This window comes from Ursus arctos, unplaced genomic scaffold (assembly GCF_023065955.2).
Source record: "Ursus arctos isolate Adak ecotype North America unplaced genomic scaffold, UrsArc2.0 scaffold_27, whole genome shotgun sequence".
NCBI classification, from domain to species: domain Eukaryota; kingdom Metazoa; phylum Chordata; class Mammalia; order Carnivora; family Ursidae; genus Ursus; species Ursus arctos.
The window spans coordinates 16,177,421-16,201,972 of record NW_026622952.1 but is presented as its reverse complement, the minus strand read 5'-3'; the positions used below and the strand labels follow the sequence as shown (position 1 = coordinate 16,201,972).

Sequence of the window (24,552 nt, the reverse complement as noted above, 5' to 3'; positions counted from 1 at the left end):
TTTTCTTGGGTAAACTTGGATTTTCCTCCCTTTCATTTCAAGGCTAAAAATTCATTGCCACATACTTCATAATAAATTGAAACAAAGAAGCCCCAAATGTCTACTCACAGAGTACGATTATGGTTGTTAGATTTAAGTGTAATTATGAAGAAAATTCAGTATCATGAACGTGTCCATTCTACCCCAAATAATCTATGAACTCAAGATATCAGAAGAATGCTGTGGAAGGAACTGACCTGTACAATATCAAGCCTTATTATAAAATCATAATAACCATAACTAGTACTAATGTAATTATGGAAATTATATAAGTATCAAATTGGGACATAAGTTCATAAGTAGGCCAGGAGTTCTTTTAAAAAACAATATGCTAAAACACGGAACAAAATAGTAAACACTAACAACTCAAAACTTCTGAGGATCCAAAGATTCCCCAGGGGCAATATTTAAATGTCTTCTAAGAGGAGATATTTGCAAAAGCTATACATGGTAACATATATAAAGAACTTCCTCAAATCAATAAGAAAAAGACAAATAACCTTATAGAAAAAAGGATAAAAAGTAACAAATTGGCAAATCACAGGGAATCAACTTGAATTACTGATAAATACAAGCTCACTTACCAGTGATGTGGAGGATGCAAATAAAACCACACTGAGATCCATTTCACACCAATAAGATTGGCATTTTTTTTCCAATTTAACTTTTTGACTTGTTAGTGAAATCACATGGTTATAAAAATGGAACAATACAAAAACGTGCACATCCTCATCCTCGTGGTCTGTCCACCCCGTTCTAACCTACTCTCCAGGTTATCACTTTTGGGCAATTACACACATACTCTTATTTTTCTCCCTCTTTTTTCAGATAAAAGACATCACATTATATTCAATGTACTGTGCCTTGATTTTTTTTTTTTTAAGATTTTTTTGAAGTAATCTCTACACCCAATGCGCGGCTTGGACTTACAACGCTGAGATCAAGAGTTGCATGTTCCACCCACTGAGCCAGCCAGACAATTCTGTGCCTTGCTTTTTTGAACTTAAGGATACACTTCAGTAATCTTTCCTTACCAGTAGATGGAAATCTTCCATATTTTTTAATGGCTACACATTAATTTAATTCTATGGATAGAGCAAAACTTATTTAACTCATCCTCTATTAAGAAATTTGGGTTTCTTTTAATATATGCAGTTACAAACAATGCTTCAATAAGTCACCTTATACATCGCTGTGTGTGTGTATGCTGTTGACTCTTTAGAATAAATTCCCAAAAGTAAGACTGCTGGGTCAATGAGTAGGTCTATTGCCAAACCAAGGCAGTACCAAATGTCAGTGAGTCTGTGCAGTAGGGAGAACTCGTATATCTTGCTCTTAGGTCTATAAGTCCTTGCATACACTCTGGAAAAGAATTTGGTAATATCTGGTGAGGCTAAAATCCACATACCCTCTAATTCTGAAATTCTACTCCTAGATGGAAACTCTCAATATACTATGAGTCATGTATAAGCCAGTTAACAGCTTTGTGATGAGAAAACAGAAAGAGAGGGAGAGAGAGAAAAGGATAAGAACAATTTTTTAAAACTCTGGTCTATCTGTAAAATGCAGTATAATACAATAGTGAAGAATGAAGGAATGAGAGCTATAGGTCTCAACAGTTTCTTCACTTCTCGATGGCTTAGACGGTTACTTAATCACTCTGTGCCTGAGCTTCTCCATTTGTAAAGCAAGATGACAACAACAGCTACCACATGGGACTGCTAACATTTGTCAAGTTTTTAGAACAGTGTCTGGCACATGGCAACTATTATAGATGGGTTTGCTAAAAATGAAACGAATCTCACAATGTTGAGAGAAATATCAAGTTTCAGTAAACTACATTCAGCATAATACCATGTATAGAAAGTATAAAAAACACACAAAATACTACTACATTTTTACAACTTACATATGTAGAAACATTATAGAGAAGGACAATACCAGATTGCAGTCAGTGACATTGGAGCAGAAGGGGATCTGAAGGGAATTTAATAGCATTGATCTGTGTGTCTTTTTTATGCCAGGACCATACTGTTTTTTATTCCTATAGCTAGCAATCAAATATACACGTTTGTATATATATTACATACTTTCTCTCTCTCTATATATATATATATACACATATGTGTGTGTGTATATATATAAAAATATAGTAATAATTAGTAAAAATTATAGTAAAAATAATTAGTAATATAGTATAAATATAGTATAATTATAGCAAAAATAATAGTACTAACTATATATATATATATATATATATACACACACACACACACACACACACACACACAAACACATAGTTAATTATTACTATATTTATATAACAAACTATTGGGACTACACCAAAATAAAAAGTTTTTGCACAGCAAAGGAAACTATCAACAAAAGAAACTGAATGGGAGAAGATATTTGCAAATAATATATCTGATAAGGGGTTCATATCCCAAATATATAAAGAATTTACACAACTCAACACCAAAAAATAGAAAAAAACCCAGGGAAAAATGGGCAGAGGACCTGAATAGCTGTTTTTCCAAAGAATCATAGAAATGGCCAGCAGACACATGAGAAGATGCTCAACATGACTCATCCTCAGGAAAATGCAGATCAAAACTACAATGAGATATCAGCTCACACCTGTCAGTATAGTTGGTGTTAAGAAGACAAGAAATAACGAGTGTTGGCAAGATGTGGAAAAAGGGAACTCCCATGGCACTATTAGGGGGAATGTAAATTGGCACAGCCACTGTGGAAAACAGTATGAAGATTCCTCAAAAAATTCAAAATAAAACTACCATATGATCTAGCAATTCTTCTACTGAGTATTTACCCAAAGAGAACAAAAACACTAATTTGAAAAGATATACGCATCCTTCTGTTCATTGCAGCATTATTTACAATAGCCAAGATATGGAAGTAACTTGTGTCCATTGGTAGATAAATGAATAAAGAAGATGTGGTGTATGTATGTATATACACACACACATATATATATATACATATACACACATATTACACACACACATGCACACACACACATGCACTGGAATATTACTCAACCATAAAAAAAAATGAGATCTTGCCATTTCTGACATGAATGGACTTAGAGGACATTATGCTAAGTAAAATTTGTCATACAGAGACAAATACCATATGATTTCACTTATGTGAAATCACAGAAACAAACAAAAAAAAGAAATAGATTCATAAATACAGAGAGCAAACTGGTTGCCAGAGGAGAGAGGTGGAAGGATGGGAGAAAGAGGTGAAGGAGAATTAGAGGTATAAATTTCCAGTTATAAAATAAATAAGTCACAGGGATGAAGAGTACAGCATAGGGAGTAGAGTCAATAATATCGTAATAACATTGTGTGCTCACTAACTGTGGTGGGCATTACATAGTGTACAGGCTAGCTGAGTCACTATGCTGTGCACATGAAACTAATACAACATTGTATGCTACTGTATACCATACGTCAATAATAAAAAATTTTTAAAATGTAACCAGAAATGTCAATTAACAGGAAATAAGATATAAATGGTCAATCAGCATATACAAATCTACAAATCAAGAAATCAAAGCGTGTAGGTTAAACTAAAATGAGACATCACTTGTCCCACTATCAAGTTGTTAAGAAAACTTTTTAAGAACTGACATCTTTCCCCAGTAAGGGTACAAAAAATCAGGAATTCTCAGGTGTAGTTGCTGAGAATTTATATAAACTGGTACTTTTCTTCAGTTCTTTTTGACAATACCTACAAAAATTTGTGTAAACTTTTTGACATAGAAATTTCACCTTTGGGGATCTATCTTTAAAAAGAATTTTAACATGGGTGGAGGTGTAATTACCATGATGCTCTCACTATGTTTACTTAAAATTGTAAAAAAAAAAAAAAAAAGAATCTGCATGTGTTAAAATTGGAGACTAGGTAGAAAGAATAGGATATAGCCACACTGTGTGATGTTATATAACAGTTTTAAATGATATCAAATATATTTCTAACAGGAAAAAACAGTACGATGGGTGAAGAAAAGCAGAACACAAGGCATGTGTAATACGATTCCATATTTGTTATATATATTGGAACAGTCCCCTTTCCTCTGTATTTTCCAATTTCGAGTCATTAAATGCATTACTTATATAAGAAAAGAGTTATTAAACTACACAGATGAGAAAAAGAAACTGAAGGAAAATTTTAAAACTTAATAGAAAAACGTTAGGGCACTGAGATGGTGGGTATTTTTTCTTTCTTCTCGCTTTTATAAATTCTCTGCAACAGTCTTACGTTGCTTTTATTACCTAAAATATTTAAAAAATTAATAAGGAAACCAACATTGATTTGTAAGCCCGCATTAGGGACAATATGAGATTGATTCTGCCCCTCCTGCTTCCCTTTCTCTCCATAGGCCTTTCTGTAAGCGTAGACACATTTCTCCACATTTCTCTAGGGAAGCCTCTTGGTGACCTTGTGTACCAATCAAGAGTTCAGTGAGTACAGAGAGGAGCTGGTGCCAGACTGCCATCAGAGTCTCTGCGACTTCCCCACTAATCACTCGTTGCACTATAAAAAGAGCTGATGGGAGAACTTGGCCCTGGCCAGCTCTCCCACCCACCGCCTGGCCATGAGGCCTGCCACTGGGCTTGTGTGGGTTTCCATCTCCTCAACCAGTAGGGGATGGTGTATATGTGTCTCTGTGTGTGTGTGTGTGTGTGTGTGTGTGTGTGTGTGTGTGTGTGTGGCAGCGGCGGCGGGGCGGGGGGACGGGGGGGTAAGTTCTCTAAGGTTCCCTTGACCAAATTCTTTGATTCTAGATGCAGGTAGGAAATGCAGCTCACAATAACCAAGGAGACTTGCAAATCCACAGCTCTGTATCTACAAAGAGCTGTAAAAACTAAAGGAGATTAAACTAAGCTATGTGAATCATGAGTTCCCTTGGATTAAGTATCTAGATTTCATTAGATGCCTCCGCACTCACTCTGTAGTCTCTATTCACATCGCTGAGCTGCCAGTAATTATTAGGGAGGCCCATTCGCTTGTACTCTTCACTGAGATCGATCAGCGTCCAGCCCTGTTCTCTCTCTTCTTTATCCAGCTTGGGGTTGAATGAAAAGCAGTATAACTCCTCATATTTCACTGCAAGAAAAAGGAGAATAAAGCCTAATCAAGCCAAGTCAAAAACAGAACCAAATCTCCCCAAAAGCATTCTGGGGTGGAGTACATCAAGAAGTCAAACCAGCTTCTCTCCCCGGGACACTGCCAGGAGCACCCTGTCTCCGGGGCCAAGTTCACCCACCTCCTCCCAGCAATGACATGGAGACCTTGGAACAAGCGAACTCAACTTTGCAAGAGCTTCTTTCCTTTCAAAAACAAGGCCTTCTCCATTTTGCACTTTTTTTTAAGTTGTTTTTGAAGGTGAACATATTCTCCAGACCACATAAGAAAGGAAGCATTAAACTTAATTAAGAATGATGTATCATTAGACATCAAGAACTCAGCTTGTTTATGGTATCGAGCTTGGATTTGCGATGGCCTCTCAGAGGCAGACGAAGACCCAGGCCATTGCCCCATGTTGGTAATCACAATATGAAAAAAAGAAATAACAATTGAAAAGCTGTGAAATGTTTTCAAGTGTTTGCCCTGAAAATATTTGAACTTCTGTAATTCGTAATTACACTGCTCACCAATGTCGTAATTGCACTGCTCATACAAAATTCAAAGGATTCATAAAAAAATCAATTGATAGTGTAAAGCACCCTGGTCACAAGGGGCAAATTCAAGGATGTCTGATGAAAGTCTGCTTTCAGTTCTGCCAGGATGTCTGTGTCTTTACGTATCACCCTTTGTGCTTGTGAGGCCAGGCTCAACAGCCTTCCCCATTTAGAGCTAGGATTTGATTTTCCTGCTCTGATCTTGTTATGCTGAAGGAAGCGATTAGGCCAGTGTTGTTCAACAGAAATACAAGCAAGCCACGTGTGTCACTTAAAATGTCCTTGTAGCCACATAAATAAATTAAAAAGAAACAATGAAATTAGTTTTACTACCATATTTTATTAGAAACCCTATATAACCAAATATCGTCATTTCAACATGTGCATAATAAAAAACTTTTAAATATTTTATGTATCTTATTTCATAATGTCTTTGAAATTCCATGTGTATTTCACACTTGACAGCACATCCTCATTCATTCTAGCTACATTTCAAGTGCCCACCAGCCACACGCAGCCATATTGCATAGTGTTAAGGCCACCATATTGGATAGTGCAGATCCAAGCACTTCTGGTAAAGATAAATCATGGCTGATACTCACTGAACCCTTGTTTCATTCCAGATTCTGTTCTTAATAAATGTATTAACCCATGACAGGCCTCATTTTACAGATGAAAAATCTGAGGCACAGGGAGGTTAAGGAACATCACCAGGGCCACACGGCTAGTAAGTAGGGACTCTGGATTTAAATTAAGCCATCTGGCTGTAGAGTGCATGCCCCTAATCACATGTATTGCCCCTCTAAGGCAGAAAGATCTGCCTTCTCCCCAGATGGACCACTTTTGTGTCTTCTCGTTCCTTGTTCCATCCCCTGAGAATCATCTTTTTTTTCTCCAATAGATTTCTTTCTCCTCAATTTTCATAGGTCCCCCCATTTATTCCTTAATCTGTTGATGACATTCAGATGTGGCTAATTTAATGGTTCTTCCTTGTGTGTTCGGAGGCCCAATAAAGGATCTCACCCCCAGCAAAAGGCCACAGTAACACACAGCCTTATGAATTACAAAAGTTCAGCCTGAGATCTAAACTCTGTTTCAGGCTTGCTGTAATTATTATGGAAATGACTCATCTACAAGGAAGAAGAAAGATAAGGGTCGTATTTTAAGGACGAGACTTTTTCATTAGACATGCACTCTTTCTTGTAGAAAAGAAGCAAAAGTAAGTTTATCAGTTAGATAAACAATGTTCTATTTCAGTTTCTCCTGATATATTTCTAAACTTCAAGCTTTAGAACATGGACGATTTTGACCAATAAGAAAGCACACCCCTGCCCCAGGTGTCTGTACACACCAACATGGAGTAGAAGCTCTCAGTAGGAACTGTCTCTTGTAATCTTAGCTCTTGGAGCAGGCAGCCTATGAAATTGAGATCCTGTTCTGGGAACCATCGGCTGGACACTGACACATCTTTTCCATCTCTCAGTACCATTACATGACTCAGGCCTCTGATATCATAACGTTAACCGCAAATGTAATTTGTCTAAGAGGCCAAAAGAATCTCTTGAGAAAGCCTCAGTTCCCTCAGTGAAAGGAGAGCTTATGAATATGGGGTTAATAACGGACGTTAAGTTCCCTTTGTTGAATACTTACAACTAGGTTTAAAGGGAGAAGTAGAAAACCATTCTAGGACTATGGATGGTTCTCTGTGTATGGGCTCACGCCTGCTGTCATTGGGAGGAGTCAAGCACATGGAACAGAAATCAAAGCAAAAGCAGTTTATAGCAGACATTAAGAAGACCATTCTTGAACCGGGAGGTGTTAGGATTGGTTGCCACTAAAACTGTGAAATGTTTTCTTTGAGTTATTTTTAAGCAAAAGGGTGATCAACCATAGCTCTGGCCCAATTTAAGTAAAATTCTACATGAGGGCAAAGAAACCCACATTTTTGTCAGCCACAACTCGGTCTTATTAACGTAGACAAGCTTCTTACCCAAAGGCCAACCCAGGGGAAGCTTTCAGCAGACGACTACCTACTCTGAGAAATTAAGAAGTACCATTAACATAGATGTAAATTTTGCTGAATATTTCCCATTCATAACATTCTGCTCCCCTCACCTCCATCTCCTGCCAAATATACAGCAGAATTCTTAGTAATCAGCAAGGAGGTGAGTTAAAAACACCACCAAAAGTAGGGCTAGAGAAATCTCTAGCCTTTACAGAATGTGAACGGAGAGAACACGCCTGCTTCGGAAAGGTCAGATCCCTGCTTCCTCACCCCATCTCTTAAAACGGACATGATACATACTCCACTGGCTCCTCACCCCACACAGTCTGAGCCATCACAACCAACATCAAATGTCTTTTGCTGTTAGTGACGGCAGGGTTCAACAGGAAGTGCACCAAAGGCCTCGCCCCCAGAGCTGTTCCCATAAGCAAATACCCCACGTGCCTTTGCACTGTGGGAGTAAGCTGAATGTGCACCTCCAATCTAAAAAAAAAAAAAAAAAAATCTTTCAGAAAAAGTTATGCAGAAAGCATCCTAGAATTTACTTTATTTACCTACTTAACTCTTACACTTGGCAAGCAGAGGCAGTCTTGGAGGTTTTGCTATCCAGAAAGAAAAAGAACAATTTCTAAAATACTACATTAAATTAAGAATGGGTAGCATTTTGGGGACATTTCTAGGGAAGCTAAATTGGTGTTTCAGGACTCAGGAGATGGCCTGAGAGATGCGTGTGTTGACTGACTTGCTGTTCCTTGAGCACTACTATTCATCTGACTCCTTAACACAGGGAAGCCCTCAGCGCTGTGATGGGTTCTGTAGCTACTGCTTTCATCAATGCCTTAGCTCTTGGGCAATCCCACTTTCTACTTCCCAGAGAAGATTTACGCCATCAAGTGGCAATTTTCAACTTGGAACCACCCAGCCTCCAAATGACCCGGTCTCTGTACCCCACCCGTGCTCCTTCTCTCCCATAAAAAAGGAAAGGGTGTTCACTCCACCAGATAAGGCAGCTGTGGGTAAGACAAAGCAATTAGAGAAAAAAGAAAAACAACCTGGTTTGTTTCCCAGGTATCAGGCTAAACGGTTATGAAAACAGAATATTTTCGGAAAAAAAAATTAGGGGGGAATTACCATGATAGACTAATTGGGAGAAACAACAGGTAACTTAATACTATAATAAAACAAATACCTTAAAAATAAAAACCAAACTTGCAATGACCAATGTAAAACCTGAATAATAATAATACAGTTATGTTACTGATCGTTGCCCTTTTGCAAATTTTTTAAAAATCAAAAGGAGAGAACAAACACGAATGGGCATTTGCAGAATGCGGAGGTGGGTCTGGGAAGGGAAAGTTACCAGCGCTTATCAGGGGGACACACATATGTGGGGTTTATTAGAACCAAAAATAACAAGTAAAAGCTCAGCTGCTCCCAACCTTCTGCTTAATTCAGGCAACCTAAAATAAACGGGGCTGAAAAACCAGTGAAATCGGGGTGAGAAGACAGCGCGGCTATTACTGGACTTTGCAGATTAAGAATAAAAATAAGGAGATGTCTGCTGTCTATTTTCAACAAGTAAGTGTTTGAATGAAATGCCAGGGCTGTGGAAGCTAACTCTTAGTGGAAAAGGACTTCTGGACTCAGAGATTAGTGTTGTCAATAAAAAGCAAATTACCGCTGCAGACATTGCGTAAGCCGCCATGACTTAGACAAGGACGTCAAAAGTGAAATTAAGCAAAAAAAAAAAGTGACATTGAACAAATAAGATGATGTCAATCACAAGATTTTTAAAATCATAATACGTGTGCAGAAGAACTGGGGACTAAGAAGAATTGAAAAAAAAAATCATTTAGAAGAAATGTGAAAATAAACAAAGATGGTTTAAATGTTAAAGGACCCACGAACACTACAGAGGGAAAGATAATAGAAAAATAAACAGCAGAAGGCAAATCAGAGGGAGGAGAATGCACACGGGAAAAATGGGAGCTTTCTGAGAAAGAGGGGTCTTTTCATCAGAAAAATGTATATCCTTATTAGTACACTGGATCTATTTCTCAGTGGGGCCGAAGCTTTACTTCAACCTAAATTACTCTTTCTTAAGAATTAAAGAGCTTACTGAATTTGGCTACTTTAATTTTTCATTCTTACCAATTTGAACTCATACAAAAGACCAACCAATAAAATCTTGCTAAATGTTTTAGTAGTTTGATATACCCTTATCCTAGAAATCCTAATTCAGTGAAGAGAATCTCAAAAGTTCTGAAAAATCTCCTTCATAGGACTTGCCTTAAATGGACTCCCAAGCATATCTTTTTTTGTAAAAAAAAATAAAAAATAAAAATACACACACACACACCTACTCCGACAGACCTAGAGGAGGGGGAAGGTGTATTTTGTAAAACATCCTTGGATGGCTCCGATAAGCCACCCCTATTCCCAGCTGGGACCCCTCCACCTTTCTCTACCTCCACCCAGATTCAAGCCTGCTTCCAAGGTCATAGGCTGTAATGGGTCCTAATTTTAGCACTGCCTCTAACATTAAACTGTGAAACTGTCCGGGTTCTATTTCATCTTCCCACACTTATTAAAGTACTATGTTTTATGTAAACTGACATTTCTAATTCCAGTGTTTCAAAATGCTGCTGGCTTTCTAAAAATCTTCTAAGGTAATAGGTTTAATTCAATTAATTACTCTGATTGCTTTTTTGGCTCTCTGGCTATGTCTAATACCTACCTCCCAAACGTCATCTTTAAGAAAAAGTGTGTGTTTTAAAAAGTGAGGAACACAGAGATTTTCCTCCCCAGGGGCCCTCGCCATGAGAGTCCGGGCGCTCACTGTCCACAACGGCCACCACCCTCACAGTCACTGTGAACTGCCCTTTCAGCCACTCAGCTCTTTCCCAGTTGTCTGGGCTACTCCTAAATCCTATTAATCCGGTCAGAGCACATTTATTATCCAGTGCAGCCATTAATCAGTGACACAGAAATTGCTGGCACACAATTCTCCGCATTCCCTGCTGCACGCAACCTAACATACATCTTCCCAGAACTTCTGTTCCAATTATAGTGCACCCTCTAAAAAGTTCAGCTGCTTTTCTGGCTAACTCTGCAGTTCTTTGCAACACACGGAGATGGAAAAGCCTCTACCAGCTGCTTTGAAAGGGGAGCAAAGTCAAGTCAAAATATCAGATTTTGACAGCTCCCTGGCATCATTTTGAAGAAATAACTTGAGTTCTTCCCTATCTGTAGATGATACGGTCACACCGTAAGAAATGGAGGACCCAACCAAACCCTTTGCAGAGGCGACAAACTTCTTGTCCTGAATCAAAAAGCATTTAGCACAGTCACTATAAAGATACATTCCGTCTCCCTTGTCAGCGATTTCAGTGTAACACTACCACGGAGATTACTCTTATATAAAAGATTTATTTTTACCGAATTCTCCCCAGAAACACAGACGTCTATTTCTTTTAAGCAGAAGGACACCACAACCCATACAAGCCACACAGAAAGACAAGAAACGCTTCTCTAGAAGAAGCGGTAAATCCGAAGACCCCAAGCCGAGCGACAGAACAGGAAAGTAACTGACAGCATCGATTTTTCAAATCAACTAAACATTCTTCCCACGACACTTAAGGTTTTGTTTAGGAGAACCAACGTAGCCACACGGTGAATACAACGGATTCTAACAAAGGTCTAGTTATACCAACTTTGGGAAACCTACACGAGCATCACAAAGCAATGAGAAACCAAACCTTAAAAGCCCCAACAGGGGAAGTGCCCTTAAACTGTTTGATATTAATGTTTTTCACACAAAACAATTTGTGGATTTTATCTTAGGCTTCAAGCAAGGTGGTTCAATTATCATAGTATGGGAAGGGCATAATATTAATACGATTTGACTCCAAAAGGAAAAGCTGTTAAAACCCCCTACCCAAGATAAAGTGAATAATACTAAGAATAAGGAAAGAGGTTCATATAGTAAACAGCTCAGGGAGAGCCCCTAAAAGGCAATGAATCATTCAGAATTCTTGGCCTCATCGGAGGACTGGGATAACATATAATTCCTAAAACACCATAATTCCTAAGCAACGCATATTTCTTGAAGAGGGTTTGTGAACTTCAGGGTGCGACATACGAAATGCTGAGCTCCTCCACCCTACCTGGCCGTGCAAGGCGTATCAGAGAGATGTACACATCGTGGCAGTCTCGCTCTTGCGGGACGATGAGCTGTAGCAGCTGAAAGTTCTTGCAGCGAATAAGCAGAGGGCATCCGGTAGCCGTTGTTGCCTGTTTTTCAATGGTGGAAATCTGACTGTGAAGAATCTACAACCAAAAGTCATGTGGAGAAGCTAAGCACCCAGGACTGATAAATGAGACAAGCACAACCCAGATCTCTGAAGGAACATGGACAAGAAACTGTCCCTGTCTTTACCTAGCTCAACACCTATGCTCAGATGACAAGAACCAACGTTCCGGGAAAGAAACATCTAAGCTTGTCATTTTATTTTTCATTACCACACCTTCTGATATCCAGGCTAATTATTTAGAGCCAACTCTTCAGCATACAAGTTTGTACAAGTCCAGGTGAGGGAACATTTTGGTAGTCAAATGGTGAATGCGCTTAATGGCTAAAATTAAATAAGGTCATGAGAAGTTAGTAAAATAAACCTCGCAATCAGCAAAAGTTAGAGATGGCTCCACTGGGAGATGCCACCATGCTCCTCAATTCCACATGGAATGCTCAAGTTCAATAGCAACTTGAGGTTGTTTTCTAAGCTGCTGGTGGTCAGGCAGGCTGGAGAAGAGATTTATGTTGAGGAAAATCAGGCTGAAGTATGTCTCTCTGGTGCTTCAGTGGCAGTGGGGGGCGGTGGGGGAAGGTCTCTGCTCGGTCAACGGGAGCATTGGTTATCTTTTGTTATGTGGGTATAGTTGAGACACACTTGCTACATCAGTTTCAGGTGTACCATAGAGAGATTCATCAACTCCATACATTAAGCTATGCTCCCAAGTGTAGTCACCATCTGTCACTATTCCTCTCCACCCAGTACTGCCTGCCACCTTCTGCTGAAAATGTAACAATGTCTACAGAATACAGAAAAGGGGGAAATCTACAATTCAAGGATTCTGGCTCTAGTCAGAGTATGGTGACTGGGTGGCTACATAAAATAAAATGTATCCAGTGGTCTCATTACTAAGTAGCAGAACTACCTGACAAGGGACTCTTCCCTAGCTTTCCTTTCCTTCATTTTCAAATTAGCAGAAAAGTGAAGACAACATAATAAAATAACTAAATGGTCTGCATTATTGGATCCTACAATGTATTGCAAATAAGGCAATACCTAAGTGCTGTATCCAGCACTGATGTTCTCGAATCTCTACCTGACAGCTGTGACATGAAGCACTTACATCTCTGGCTATTTCTAGGCTTGTCTCTGACGATGCTCAAATAATTAGTGTTTAAAATGAATAAGCAGATCTAGTGGATTTGTGCAAAAAAAGGCAAAGCTGACCTTCCAAAAACAGTCCTCTGAACACCCAAATACCAAAAGCCCACCCACAGGGTCAAAACTTGTTACTTAAAGCAACAGAAAACGTGTAAAGCCAAAAATAAAGAATGCATACCCATGTTTCTTTTCTTGTGTCAGGTGCATTTTCCACGAATATGACGTGAGTAGCCGTCAAATACAAAGTACCTAGGGCTGCTTTTTTAGAAGATATTCGATCTACCAAGCGGACATTTTCAACCTAGAGAAATCAGTTTGACAGAGTTATCATAAAGCAAAAGACTATTCATAAAAATAAATAGTAAGTAGGTAATCTTAGATTTAATCCAAAATATATATCATTTCAAGGATTTTCCCAGTAATAAAACCCAAAACTCATCCTCTTAATTAGATCTTAATATGTGATTCTGTACATCAAAAGATAAAAATTCACCATTTAAAATATAATTTTAAATGTACCACAAAAGATTTATAGACCCTATTCTTTAAGAATACCCTTTCTGTATTTTCAGTAAGTCAGCATTTTTATTTCACTACAATTATATAATTCTAATTCAAGGCAGGAAGTGTATACATCAAAGTTCTGAGTTTTTACAATAACCGTGTATGAATTATGTCTATTAAAAGGACAATAATGTATTTCCCTATGTATTTCTCAGTAGTAGAAACATCTTCAAAGCAGTTTGCTTTCACATAAACTAGCAGGAAATATACATATGGGAGCAAAAAGTATCAGAGAAATGATTTGCATGTTTAAAAAGAAAACCTACCAAATTAAGATGCTCACATTCATTTATAATAAAATCTCTCTAATAAATGGAATTTTCACCACCAACCTTGAAATGGTTAAGAAAGATCTCTGGAAACAAATTTTTATCGAGCATACCTTTCTTATAAGCAGAGCAGTTTCAAGGATATGTGCATTGGGATCATTCTAATATAAAATATAATGGAAATTCTAAGAAAAGTCTCTGCAAGACAAGCGGAAACTGAGGGAACTACGACTCTGACAAGACAGGCCACCTGCAACCACCAGACGAACACTCCTGTAACAATGACGGGCTTGGCAAAGCTACTTACACAGCTGACGATCAACCATCTACAGATAGACACTGGCTCAACCCTCACCCCTCAAGTCAAGATGGCTACTTGCTTTCATGAGGAAGCTTCAGGGACTAGTGAATCACATTTGCTCCAATCTTCAGTCTAATATGGAAGCTGTGGTGATGATGCATTTGGAGAGCACAGGGCTTCCCCTTGCTCCAGGGAAGACCTTGGGGGACAGTAGACCTAATGAGCACCCCTCAGGACACCAAGGTCAAGCAGCACTCCAGACATTGCATTGCCTCAGTTTTCTCTGAGCCCTAGAACCAAGGCAGCCTTCTGAGAAGAGCCCTGGAGGGTCCCATCCCACTTCCGCCAAGTTTTCAGGGATCTGATGAGTTAAATGTCTGGTATTTAAAATACGTTTTTATTCATATGATTTATTATGAGGTGGTTGCGTAATTCCTGAGTCCCCGTGAATGTCTATGTAAAAGATACTCGTTCAACAGAAGGGTCTTTACCTACCAGCTCATAGTTTTAAGTAGTTTTTCTTTTGTTACTGATATGTTCCTTTCATATCATTATTCATCATTGTGTCTCTTGTAAATGGTCTTCACGTCACTGGTTTACTTTCCTACTAGGTGACCATCATTGCTTATGTGCTCATTAAGAACTGCTTATATCAGTAAGGAGAATAGCCTACAGTCGAATTTTTATTGGTTTATTGCTTTATAACTTCCTCTTACAAACTTTTACTACCTCTAGTAATTTTTTCAGTGAGGTCTCTTGGATGTTCTGAGTAGATAGGAATATTTTCTGTAATAATCTGTTCCTTCTTTTCCAGTATCCAGACATCTTTTCCTTTCCTTGTTTACTGGCAGTAACGTCAGATTAACAGTGAATAGCAGCAACGGCACTCATTCATGTTTTCATCTGTTTCTTTTTTTTAATAACATCTTTATTGAGATATCCACCCATGTTAAGTGTGCTCCTCAGTGGTTTTTAGCATATTCACAGCGTTGTGCATGCCATCCTTGTGCAACCATCACCACGATCGATTTTAAAACATTTTCATCACCCCACAAAGAAACCCTGCACCCCATAGCATTCACTCGTCACTTCCTCCCCAGCCACCTCAGCCCTAGGCAACTATCAGTGTATTCTGGACATTGCACATAAAGGGGCTCCTACAATATGTTGTACTTTGTGACTGGTTTCCTTCACTCGGCATCATGTTTTCCGTCCATGTTTCAATCCAAGTTGATCCATTATAGAATGTGTCAGTACTTCATTGCCTTGTGTTGCCAAGTAATATTCCATTATAAAGACAGAGATATATCACATTATATATATCCATTTGCCAGTGGATGGACATTCGAGTTTTTTCCACTTTTTGGCTATTATGAATAATGCTACAATGAACATTCTTGTACAAGTTGTTGTGAGGACATTTGTTTTCATTTCTCTTGGGTATACACATATTTTCACCCACATACATCCAGGAATGGAAATGTTGTGTTATATGCTAGCTCTGTTTCACATCGCGGGGAACTCCCACATTATTTTCCAAAGCAGTTGTATCATTTTACGTTGCTACTACCAATGCATGAAGGTTCCAATCTTTGACAACACTTTTTATAATCTCTCCTTCTGATTACAGCCATCCTAGTAGGTGTAAGATAGTATCTCACTGTGATTTCAATTTGCATTTCCCTGATGATTAATGACATTGAGCACATTTTCACACGTACCTCTGTTTTTAATGGGAACACTTCCAATATTTCACCATTGAGTTTGATGTTGATACTTTTTTTCCATCACATTGTAGAAGTGACCTATTCTTCACTAAGAATTTTGATTTTTAAAAATCAGGAATGAGCAAAGAAAAACTACTTGATAGAAATAGCATGTTTCAATACTAATATAACACTAGATAGGTACATAGACAATTGTAATTAAATTATAAAGCTGATAAAAAGTCTTTTTATATAACTTAAAGAAATGTTTTATTTGTTTAGATATGCTTTTGTTTTTTACTATTAACAAGTAGACAATAATGGTTCATGATTTTTTTACCATAAATATGGCAGCTGAAACTAGTATCTGTCTTTTTATTAAATATAATTATATTAAAATATTCTGAAAGAAAAAAAAAATCAGGAATGAGGAGCGCCTGAGTGGCTCAGTGGTTAGGCATCTGCCTTCGGCTCAGGGCGTGATCCCGGCATCCTGGGATCGAGCCCCACATCAGGCTCCTCCGCTGGGAAGCCTGCTTCTTCCTCTCCCACTCCCCCTGCTTGTGTTCCCTCTCTCACTGGCTGTCTCTGTCAAATAAATAAATAAAATCTTTAAAAAAAATCAGGAATGAACACTGCTTTTTTAATATGTATTTGGATGAATATTTCCTTTTTTACTCTAGCCCTATATTACCAATAATAGCAATAGATTTATTAATCTTTAAAGAAGTCTTGGATTCTCAGGATTGGTGTTTTAATGTTTTTTATATTTTACCTGTTATTACTGTTTTGTTTTCTGTTTTGTTTTTGCATCTGTACTTTTAAAAGAAACTGACATGTACCAGCCTATTTGTTCTACTTTTATCAGGCGAATTATGCATCATGGTTATGATGACACTCATTAATCAGGAAGATTTCAACATACACATCATTTTTTGAAACAAATACAGGCACTTCTTTATACAAAGTAATTCTTTAATAATTCTTTCCATTTCTTATGTGGTTATGTATCTACCCAATGCTACCATTTTTTTAAAAGATTTTATTTTTTAAAGTAATCTTTACACCCAACATGGGGCTTGAACTCACAACCCCAATTTCAAGAGTCACACACTTTGCCGACTGAGCCAGCCAGCTTCCCTTCAATGTTACCATTTTTTACTAAATCTCATTTTGACATCTATTTTCTTTACAAATTATCTTCTAATCCCTGGTTTTCAAATTCTTAGACACTTTTAATTCCTATCTATGGATGAATCCTTCCCTCTTTATCCTTTCTTGCATTCATAAATTATGAATTATGTTTTTACTTTCTTGTCATTAGGTAGACAAAGGGTTTTCTTCAAAGTAATGTCTTGGATCTACAGATTTAATAATTTTTCTCTTTTCTAATTGTTTAATTTCTGCTCCTTTGTTAGTAATATTTCAGCTCTCCTTGGTCTATCATGAGGCTTTGTTTGTTTCTTTGTTCATTTCTGAACTCTCAGGTTTGAGTCAGCTCATTCATTGTCATTCTTTTTGTTTAATAACAAGTCTTAAAGTCCAATCATTGTCCTCCAAGTAAATCTTTGGCTGCACCTATGCGTTTTATTTACAGTATTATTGTTCTTCTTCCTTTCTAGAAGAGTCTATAACTGTATTTTTTTATTGCTTCTTTGACCCAGGAGTATTTAAGAAAATTTTTCAATTCCCACATGATCAGATTATTTTATTTAAACTTTTGTCATTAAATGTTCTATTCTGAACTAACTACAAGAAAGGTCTTATGGAAGAGAGTTGTGGGAGAAGAAAAGCAAGGGGATATATTATTTTTGGAACATTTCTATGGGAAAATACTGATTTGCATGCTAAAATATAACTACCTAAATTAAGTGGAGGTTCAGGGGTGATACACTAGTTAGCAGTATCTAAAAATGGAATGTAAATGATTTTCCCTGCCCTTAGGACTAAGGAGACAAAACTTTATTGGGATAATCAGATTGAACATAAGGTAATATTTTGAAGCAAAAATAATTTAATATGGATTATTCCGTCCATAGAAGTGAAGGAAGCTATACCACTCAGATTATTTTTAGAAAGCCTCAGTGAAACAGAACGAGGTTCGCAGATGGTGGTAGATTAGAATACTTAATGAGATTTTTTTTCTGTGTCTTTTTGTTAACTTTGGCTGCTGTTGCAGGAAAATTACATTTCAAAATTTGGCAATAGTTCTTATAGGTCCCACTGCTGTTAAAAGTAGTTTTGAAGTAGAGGGAGAAAAAAAAGAAATAAAAAAATGAGGGAAACAAGAAGAGCATAATTTCCCAGTGATCTGTAACAACAAAATAAATGAGTAATAAAAATTAAAATTCAATTGTCTGAGAAGTTCTGTGATGATAGGGAGCACTGCTCAGGGACCACCACATGGTTTACACCAAGATAGCCAGAACATTCCTGACTACGACTCTAGATTCAGTGAACTGTAGATAAAATGAAACAAATCTCAAGAGTTTGGGCACCATCTTAATGATGCCCTGGTTCAATAACACTGCCTCCTTGTTCAGCTAACTTAATTCTATCTTATTGAGACATATAATAAGCTATATGGTAATAAGGCCTATTTCATGCCTGGAGAGACAGGACTCAGGAAACTACCAGCTTCTCTAGACAACGTTATTACAATCCATTTGTGCATTGCCAGGAACACCACATTTAAGACACACTAGGTATTCGTACTCTGCGAATAGCAGTTCATCTATGCGAAACATTTCACAGCATATCATTAATTCTCAGGTGTGCCTTTTTCACATTCTGACATTTCTGAAAATGGAATTCATCTTACAGTTAATGTGTAAGAAGCCGTTATGTCATGTAACTGGCGGTGCTTCTGTCTGTCTTTGCAGGATATAAGATCTTGGGGTATCTTACCATCATTGATGCCTTAGATTTGCTGAAATGCAGTTAAATTTGTAGCCAGTGGCACATAAATTATATTTGAAAGCATGAGACCCAAAAAGATTACCCAGGGAGAACATGTAGAGTTAGAAGAGAAGAAATCTGAGGAAATCCAACCCTTAAAGATCTGATAGAAGAAGAGGAATCAGAAAAGCAAACTAGAAGGGAATCCAGCTGGAGGAGCAAAGTCAGGAGAGTGTGCTGTCAAGTAACCATGTGTAGAGGGAGTGGCTTAAGAGAAAGGGAGTGTCCACTGCCAATGCTGCTGAGAGATCAGGTAAGGCGATAACTGTAAACTGCCCACCGGACTCAGTGACATGGAAGATGCTGGTGACCTGAGCAGGAGCGGTCCCGGGAGCACAGGGATCAGAAATCTTACCACAGCAGCAGGAGAAGTGAACTCCACAGGAGCTGAGAAAGTAGAGACTCTTCTCTTTGTAGAAGTAAGGGTGCAACTGGGCAGAAGCCAGAGTGGGACAGCCTGACCATTGAAACTCCATCCTGAAGCAGCGGAAGACCAAAGGATAGGAAGAGCCTTCCAGAAGCAACTGGCACGTCGAGGCATGTTAAAGAAAGAACCCTATTTTGCTGCCAACAAGGGGGCATCTGGAGCTGTGATACTCACAGAAAATACAACAACTCTCATTAGGAGGAACTCGTGAGAAATACATTTTAAAGGATCAGAAAAAGGAGACGAGGTTTGCTGGGCAAGGATTTATTTCTCCTAATACCAAAGTCTTCCCTAATCCTATAAAGAGTTCTCCCCCAGCCTTAAAAACTGGTCTTTTTTTTTTTTTAATTGCGAAACATGTACTTACTTACGTAATGTTTAAAGTTTCAGAAATATAGAAGGAGGGAAAGAAAATTACCCCTAGTCCCACAATCCAAACATAAGCACTTTTAATTTTTTTGTGTATTTTAGAAAATATTTATACTGCATTTAAGCACTATTTGATTAGGTAGTGAGGTGCCAGAAGAAATAATTCCAGGGATGGGAAGGAAAAGTCGTTTGCTTTTCTGAGCCTTGCCTTTGCCCCAAATCTTCAGGACAATTGCTAAACAGCATGATGTCTTGATGGGTTGAATGAGGACAGTATAGCTAGGTAAGGGGCATGTTTTAATTCTCCACAGCTGGGTCATGGAACATAGACACATGAGTTGATGGTGAGACCATCTCTGACCTGACTACCTCAGTGAGAGCAGAACATTATGCCAGAGAGGACTGTGGAAGTGCAAACCTCCATGGGAATTGGCAGGAATTCCGGGGAGAGTTTTGGATTTCCAACGGGCAAAGAATGGGAGTATTCAAAATAGCCTTCCCGATAGTTCATGGATCAGGCCAATCTCAGCTGTCATTTGGTTTATGTCAAAATTACCAAAATAATAATAATAAAAATAATAACAAATATTTTTAGAGTACTTTCTCTATGCCATGAACTGTGCTGTCACTTTGCATAAGTGACCTCAGTTAATCTCCACAAAAACGCCATGAGTTCAGTCCTTACATAGTCCCCAGTTCACAGCTACTGGGGACTAGCTTCCCCAGGCCGCTCACGCAGGGTGCGGCAAGGCTCAGCCCAGAGCTATGGTCTGCCTAACTCAGAGCCCAAGTTCATCATGCACCGAGGCTGTGGGCACGGGTGAGTGCCTCTGAGGTCATTTTAGTCCTGCTCTTCAACATCAATATATGTAGGATAATTGATAAACAATTATTTTTTTTAAGATTTTATTTATTTATTTGACAGAGAGACAGCCAGCGAGAGAGGGAACACAATCAGGGGGAGTGGGAGAGGAAGAAGCAGGCTTCCAGCAGAGGAGCCCGATGTGGGGCTCGATCCCAGAACGCCGGGATCACGCCCTGAGCCGAAGGCAGACGCCTAACGACTGCGCTACCCAGGTGCCCCGATAAACAATTATTTTAATCAGTTTTATACATGAACATTAGTATGTGAAAACTGAATGCTTTCAGACAAAATTATACTATAAAACCATATTCACAAACCACTTCAGCATATTCTTCGAGATTAACCCAAAGATAGAAAGCCTGAGCATGGAATACAAGAGCCCAAACGCTGGCAGGAGGAGACGTTCAGGGTTCTCAGAACTAATAAAAAACCACCAAACATCCAATTCCATTCAACAAAATGCCTATGTGGAGCCCAGTGTTAGGTCCAGAGAAGAACAAAAAGGTGAATAAGAGTGAACCTTTGTCTATCCTCACGAATCTTACAGACTCAAGGGAGGAGCCTGTGCCCCAGTTTAACGGCCTTTTCATTCCCATCCCTGCTCTGCTGGCTTTAGATTGAGGGGGAAAAGGTTTCATTAGCTTTTCTAGGCCAAGGCTGAAAAGCTTCAGTGAAAACCCTGGGCCCTGCCACGTCACTGCCAGGCCTGAAACAGGACACCCAGTGTAGAACACAAGCCCTGCTCCGTCCTTCCCTCGCCGCGTGGGAGTCAGGGGGACCTTGGAAATCACAGACACAGAGCCTCTCATCAGCAACTCTCCATCACACCACCTTCTATTTTCAGTCCTAATACAATATGAGCCTTGACCTTCTACCCTGTCGGTTGAATATTGGGTTGTGGAACATTCTGGATTCCAGAATCGTACCAGACTCTTTACAAAGGTAAAGCTGCTCTGCGGGACAGCAGTCCACAGTGCGGCATAGGATTACCTTCTACCGAAAAAGAAGAAAGGCAAAAGTCACTGCCCACCAGCTTTGCTTGGACCAAAGACCAAGTCCTCAATACCACATAAATTAGGCTGAAGGTCACTGCCAATCATTTGGGGGAAGGGATCCAGAGGTTGCTGAACAGGGAGAAATCAAAATGCCTGCAGTAGCCAAAACCTAGGACAAGTTTATGTTCTAATCTAAGAAAAGCAGCTAGATAAATAGTTTGTCGTGCTAAATTTGGTATCATGACATTTTCTAGTTCTACCAACATGAAAAGTAAAGTATTTGTGAGTCAGGAGGCCTGGGCTCTGGTGCTGGTTCTGGTTTGGGACCTGAACTGTGGGGCCCTGGGCAGTGTACTCACCATCTCCAGGTTCCCACTTCTATAAAGAACCTAAAGGATATTTAGTGCCTTTCTCCACGCTACCAGGCTGCAGTTAGAACTCAGTGGTACTGGTCCTTTACAGAGAGGCCAGAAAGCCCACGCAACAGTGACTGTGAAGGTATAAACCATAATGACTTCGTATTCAATTCTCCAGAAATTCAGCCACTCAGTAACATGGTTGGCCAAAAGAACCCCTGGGGTCTCCTAAGGAAAGGAAGCACCAGACTCTGCACTGGCACCCAGCATTCGGGGCCCAAAGGAGAGAGAGGAACAGGGCAAGCCCAAGCACCCCGCCCACTAGCCTGGGGGAGAAGCCACCTGCACCGTGACTGGCTCACTCCCAGTCTCCAGGCTCCCTTTCCCTCTGAGGACCTGGCTTCCTGCAAATCCTAAAGGACTTGGTAAGCCTCCCTGGGTTATTTCTACTTCTGATAATTAAGTATCATTTGGTTTCCAGTCTGAATTAATGAAGTATCTTCCTGCAGTGTTTAAAAGAAAGCATTCTGGTTGCCTTTCTTTAACAGACGACACCAGACTGCATCTTTGTTAAAGTATTGTATTTAATCTTAATGCCCATAAAATTCTTGAAGATAAAATGAAAGAAAACATCATATACAGCGTATGTGTATGTCATTTCTGAAAACATATTTTAAAATCTATCGATCTAGCCGTCCACTTTGCTATAGTCTTTAATGGCGATATTCAGGCTGCACAGCATACAGACCAATCTGGCTTCTAACTGCCCACCCATCATCTTCCCACATCACTGGCCAGGAAGTGGCTAGGTGACAAGGGGGAACTTGAGCAGATACCAAATTTGAGGCCGTTACAATAGGGAAAAGCTAAAAGTCAAGGCAGACTTCATTTTTCCTAAAGGGTGCCAGCTCCTATGACCCACAAGATGTGAGGATGGACAAAAACGTGCATTATTACTTCAGTTTGAAATACACAATAGTTAACGTAGGTCCATTACATTGTACAGTCATTAGCACAGTGATGAAAAGTGGTACATGTCCCAGAGCTGAGACATGGAAGCCCCCAGGCTGGGGAATCATCCCTGGGCATCCACAGTCCTGGGTGTTGGGGCTGCTCTGGCTTGAAGCAGTGTCTACTCCCTCACTCCCCCACTAGCCAACTGCTGAGAACCACAATCAGGCCAATCCAGGGCTACTTTTCCAGAAAAGCCAACGGTAAAGGGGGAAGCACAATTATGACAGATTCCTTTCAACTTCTCCCTTGAGTAGAGGGAGAAAGAAGGAAGGATAATAAGAACAGCAATACTATGATTTACTGAGCAGCTAGCAAGTGCCAGGTATTGTACTAAGTGTGGTCCCGTATACGATTTCTAACCCTAGCTGAAAGGTAGATGTGATTATCCCATTTTACAAATGATAAAATAAAAGTATGAAGAGTAAACCAATTGCCCATGGAGTCACAGCTAGAGAGTGGCAGACCCAGATTTTAAACTGAAAGTATCTGATGCCCACATCTATTTCCCCGAGCCCCCCCCCCCACTCTACCTCTTCAGTCCAGAACGAATATTGTAAACAAGGGAAGGCATCATGGCTGAAAGCCTATCCTCTATGTTCCCTAAAATTTCAATTAGAGAGTTATATAGTTAACAAGTAAAAAGCTCTGGCTAAAGCTAAGGCATTGAGAATTCAGTATAGAGCAGTTTGTTGGCCAGTGAACCCTGTTCACTCCATCTTGTCTGGAGGAGCCAACCCCCATGGTACTGCAGTCATTACAGCCTAGAGAGCCTGGTTCCCCAAATGGTCCCAGGACTAGCTGGACAGTCTTGAAATGAGTATTGGCGCGTTTCACATCCTAAGGTGTAATGCCATCCTACAGCATCAGGAGAACCATTTAAGAAATCAAGTTCCATTTCTTCTAGCCAGCCATGCATTAATTATAGAACCATCTACCCTATTAGAAATTCTGAATGGTTTTATTTATGGTAAGGTGTCCCTGTGTTGCTAAGTAAGATGCTTTAAGTTTGAAGCCAGAGCTCCAGGATAATGAATGATCCCACCTATATGTAAATGCATGTGTGAGAGAAAAAGGGGAAAAAAAAAAGTGTGTACCTCAGTGGTTATTAATAATAAACAGTAATGGATAAACACATCCATAAGAGAGACTTCAGAGATTTAATTCTTGCTCCCACTGAATGCTTACCTCATGTCTGCGACTTCATTTTCCCCTGTTAAAGTAGTGGGAGCAACAGAATATATAAGAAAGGTGGGCTACGGGGCGCCTGGGTGGCACAGTCGTTAAGCGTCTGCCTTCAGCTCAGGACGTGATCCCAGTGTTATGGGATCGAGTCCCACATCAGGCTCCTCCGCTATGAGCCTGCCTCTTCCTCTCCCACTCCCCCTGCTTGTGTTCCCTCTCTCGCTGGCTGTCTCTCTCTGTCAAATAAATAAATAAAATCTCTAAAATAAAAAAAAAAGAAAGGTGGGCTACATGATATCATTGCAAAGTTACCTTGATGAAGAAGAAAAAGTAAAGCA

The 24,552-nt window shown here is 39.3% G+C and overlaps 1 protein-coding gene across 1 annotated transcript in view; it reads right to left on the bottom strand.

The window, feature by feature from the left end:
* The window catches only part of MTMR7 (myotubularin related protein 7), a 102,689-nt gene that overhangs the window by 49,851 nt on the left and 28,286 nt on the right, over positions 1-24,552 (bottom strand). Inside the window, exons 2-4 of the mRNA XM_044387546.3 lie at positions 13,387-13,509; positions 11,922-12,084; positions 5,018-5,175 (exon numbers count right to left, since the gene is read on the bottom strand). Coding sequence (XP_044243481.1) covers positions 5,018-5,175; positions 11,922-12,084; positions 13,387-13,509 — 444 coding nt within the window. The remainder of the gene's footprint in view (positions 1-5,017; positions 5,176-11,921; positions 12,085-13,386; positions 13,510-24,552) is intronic.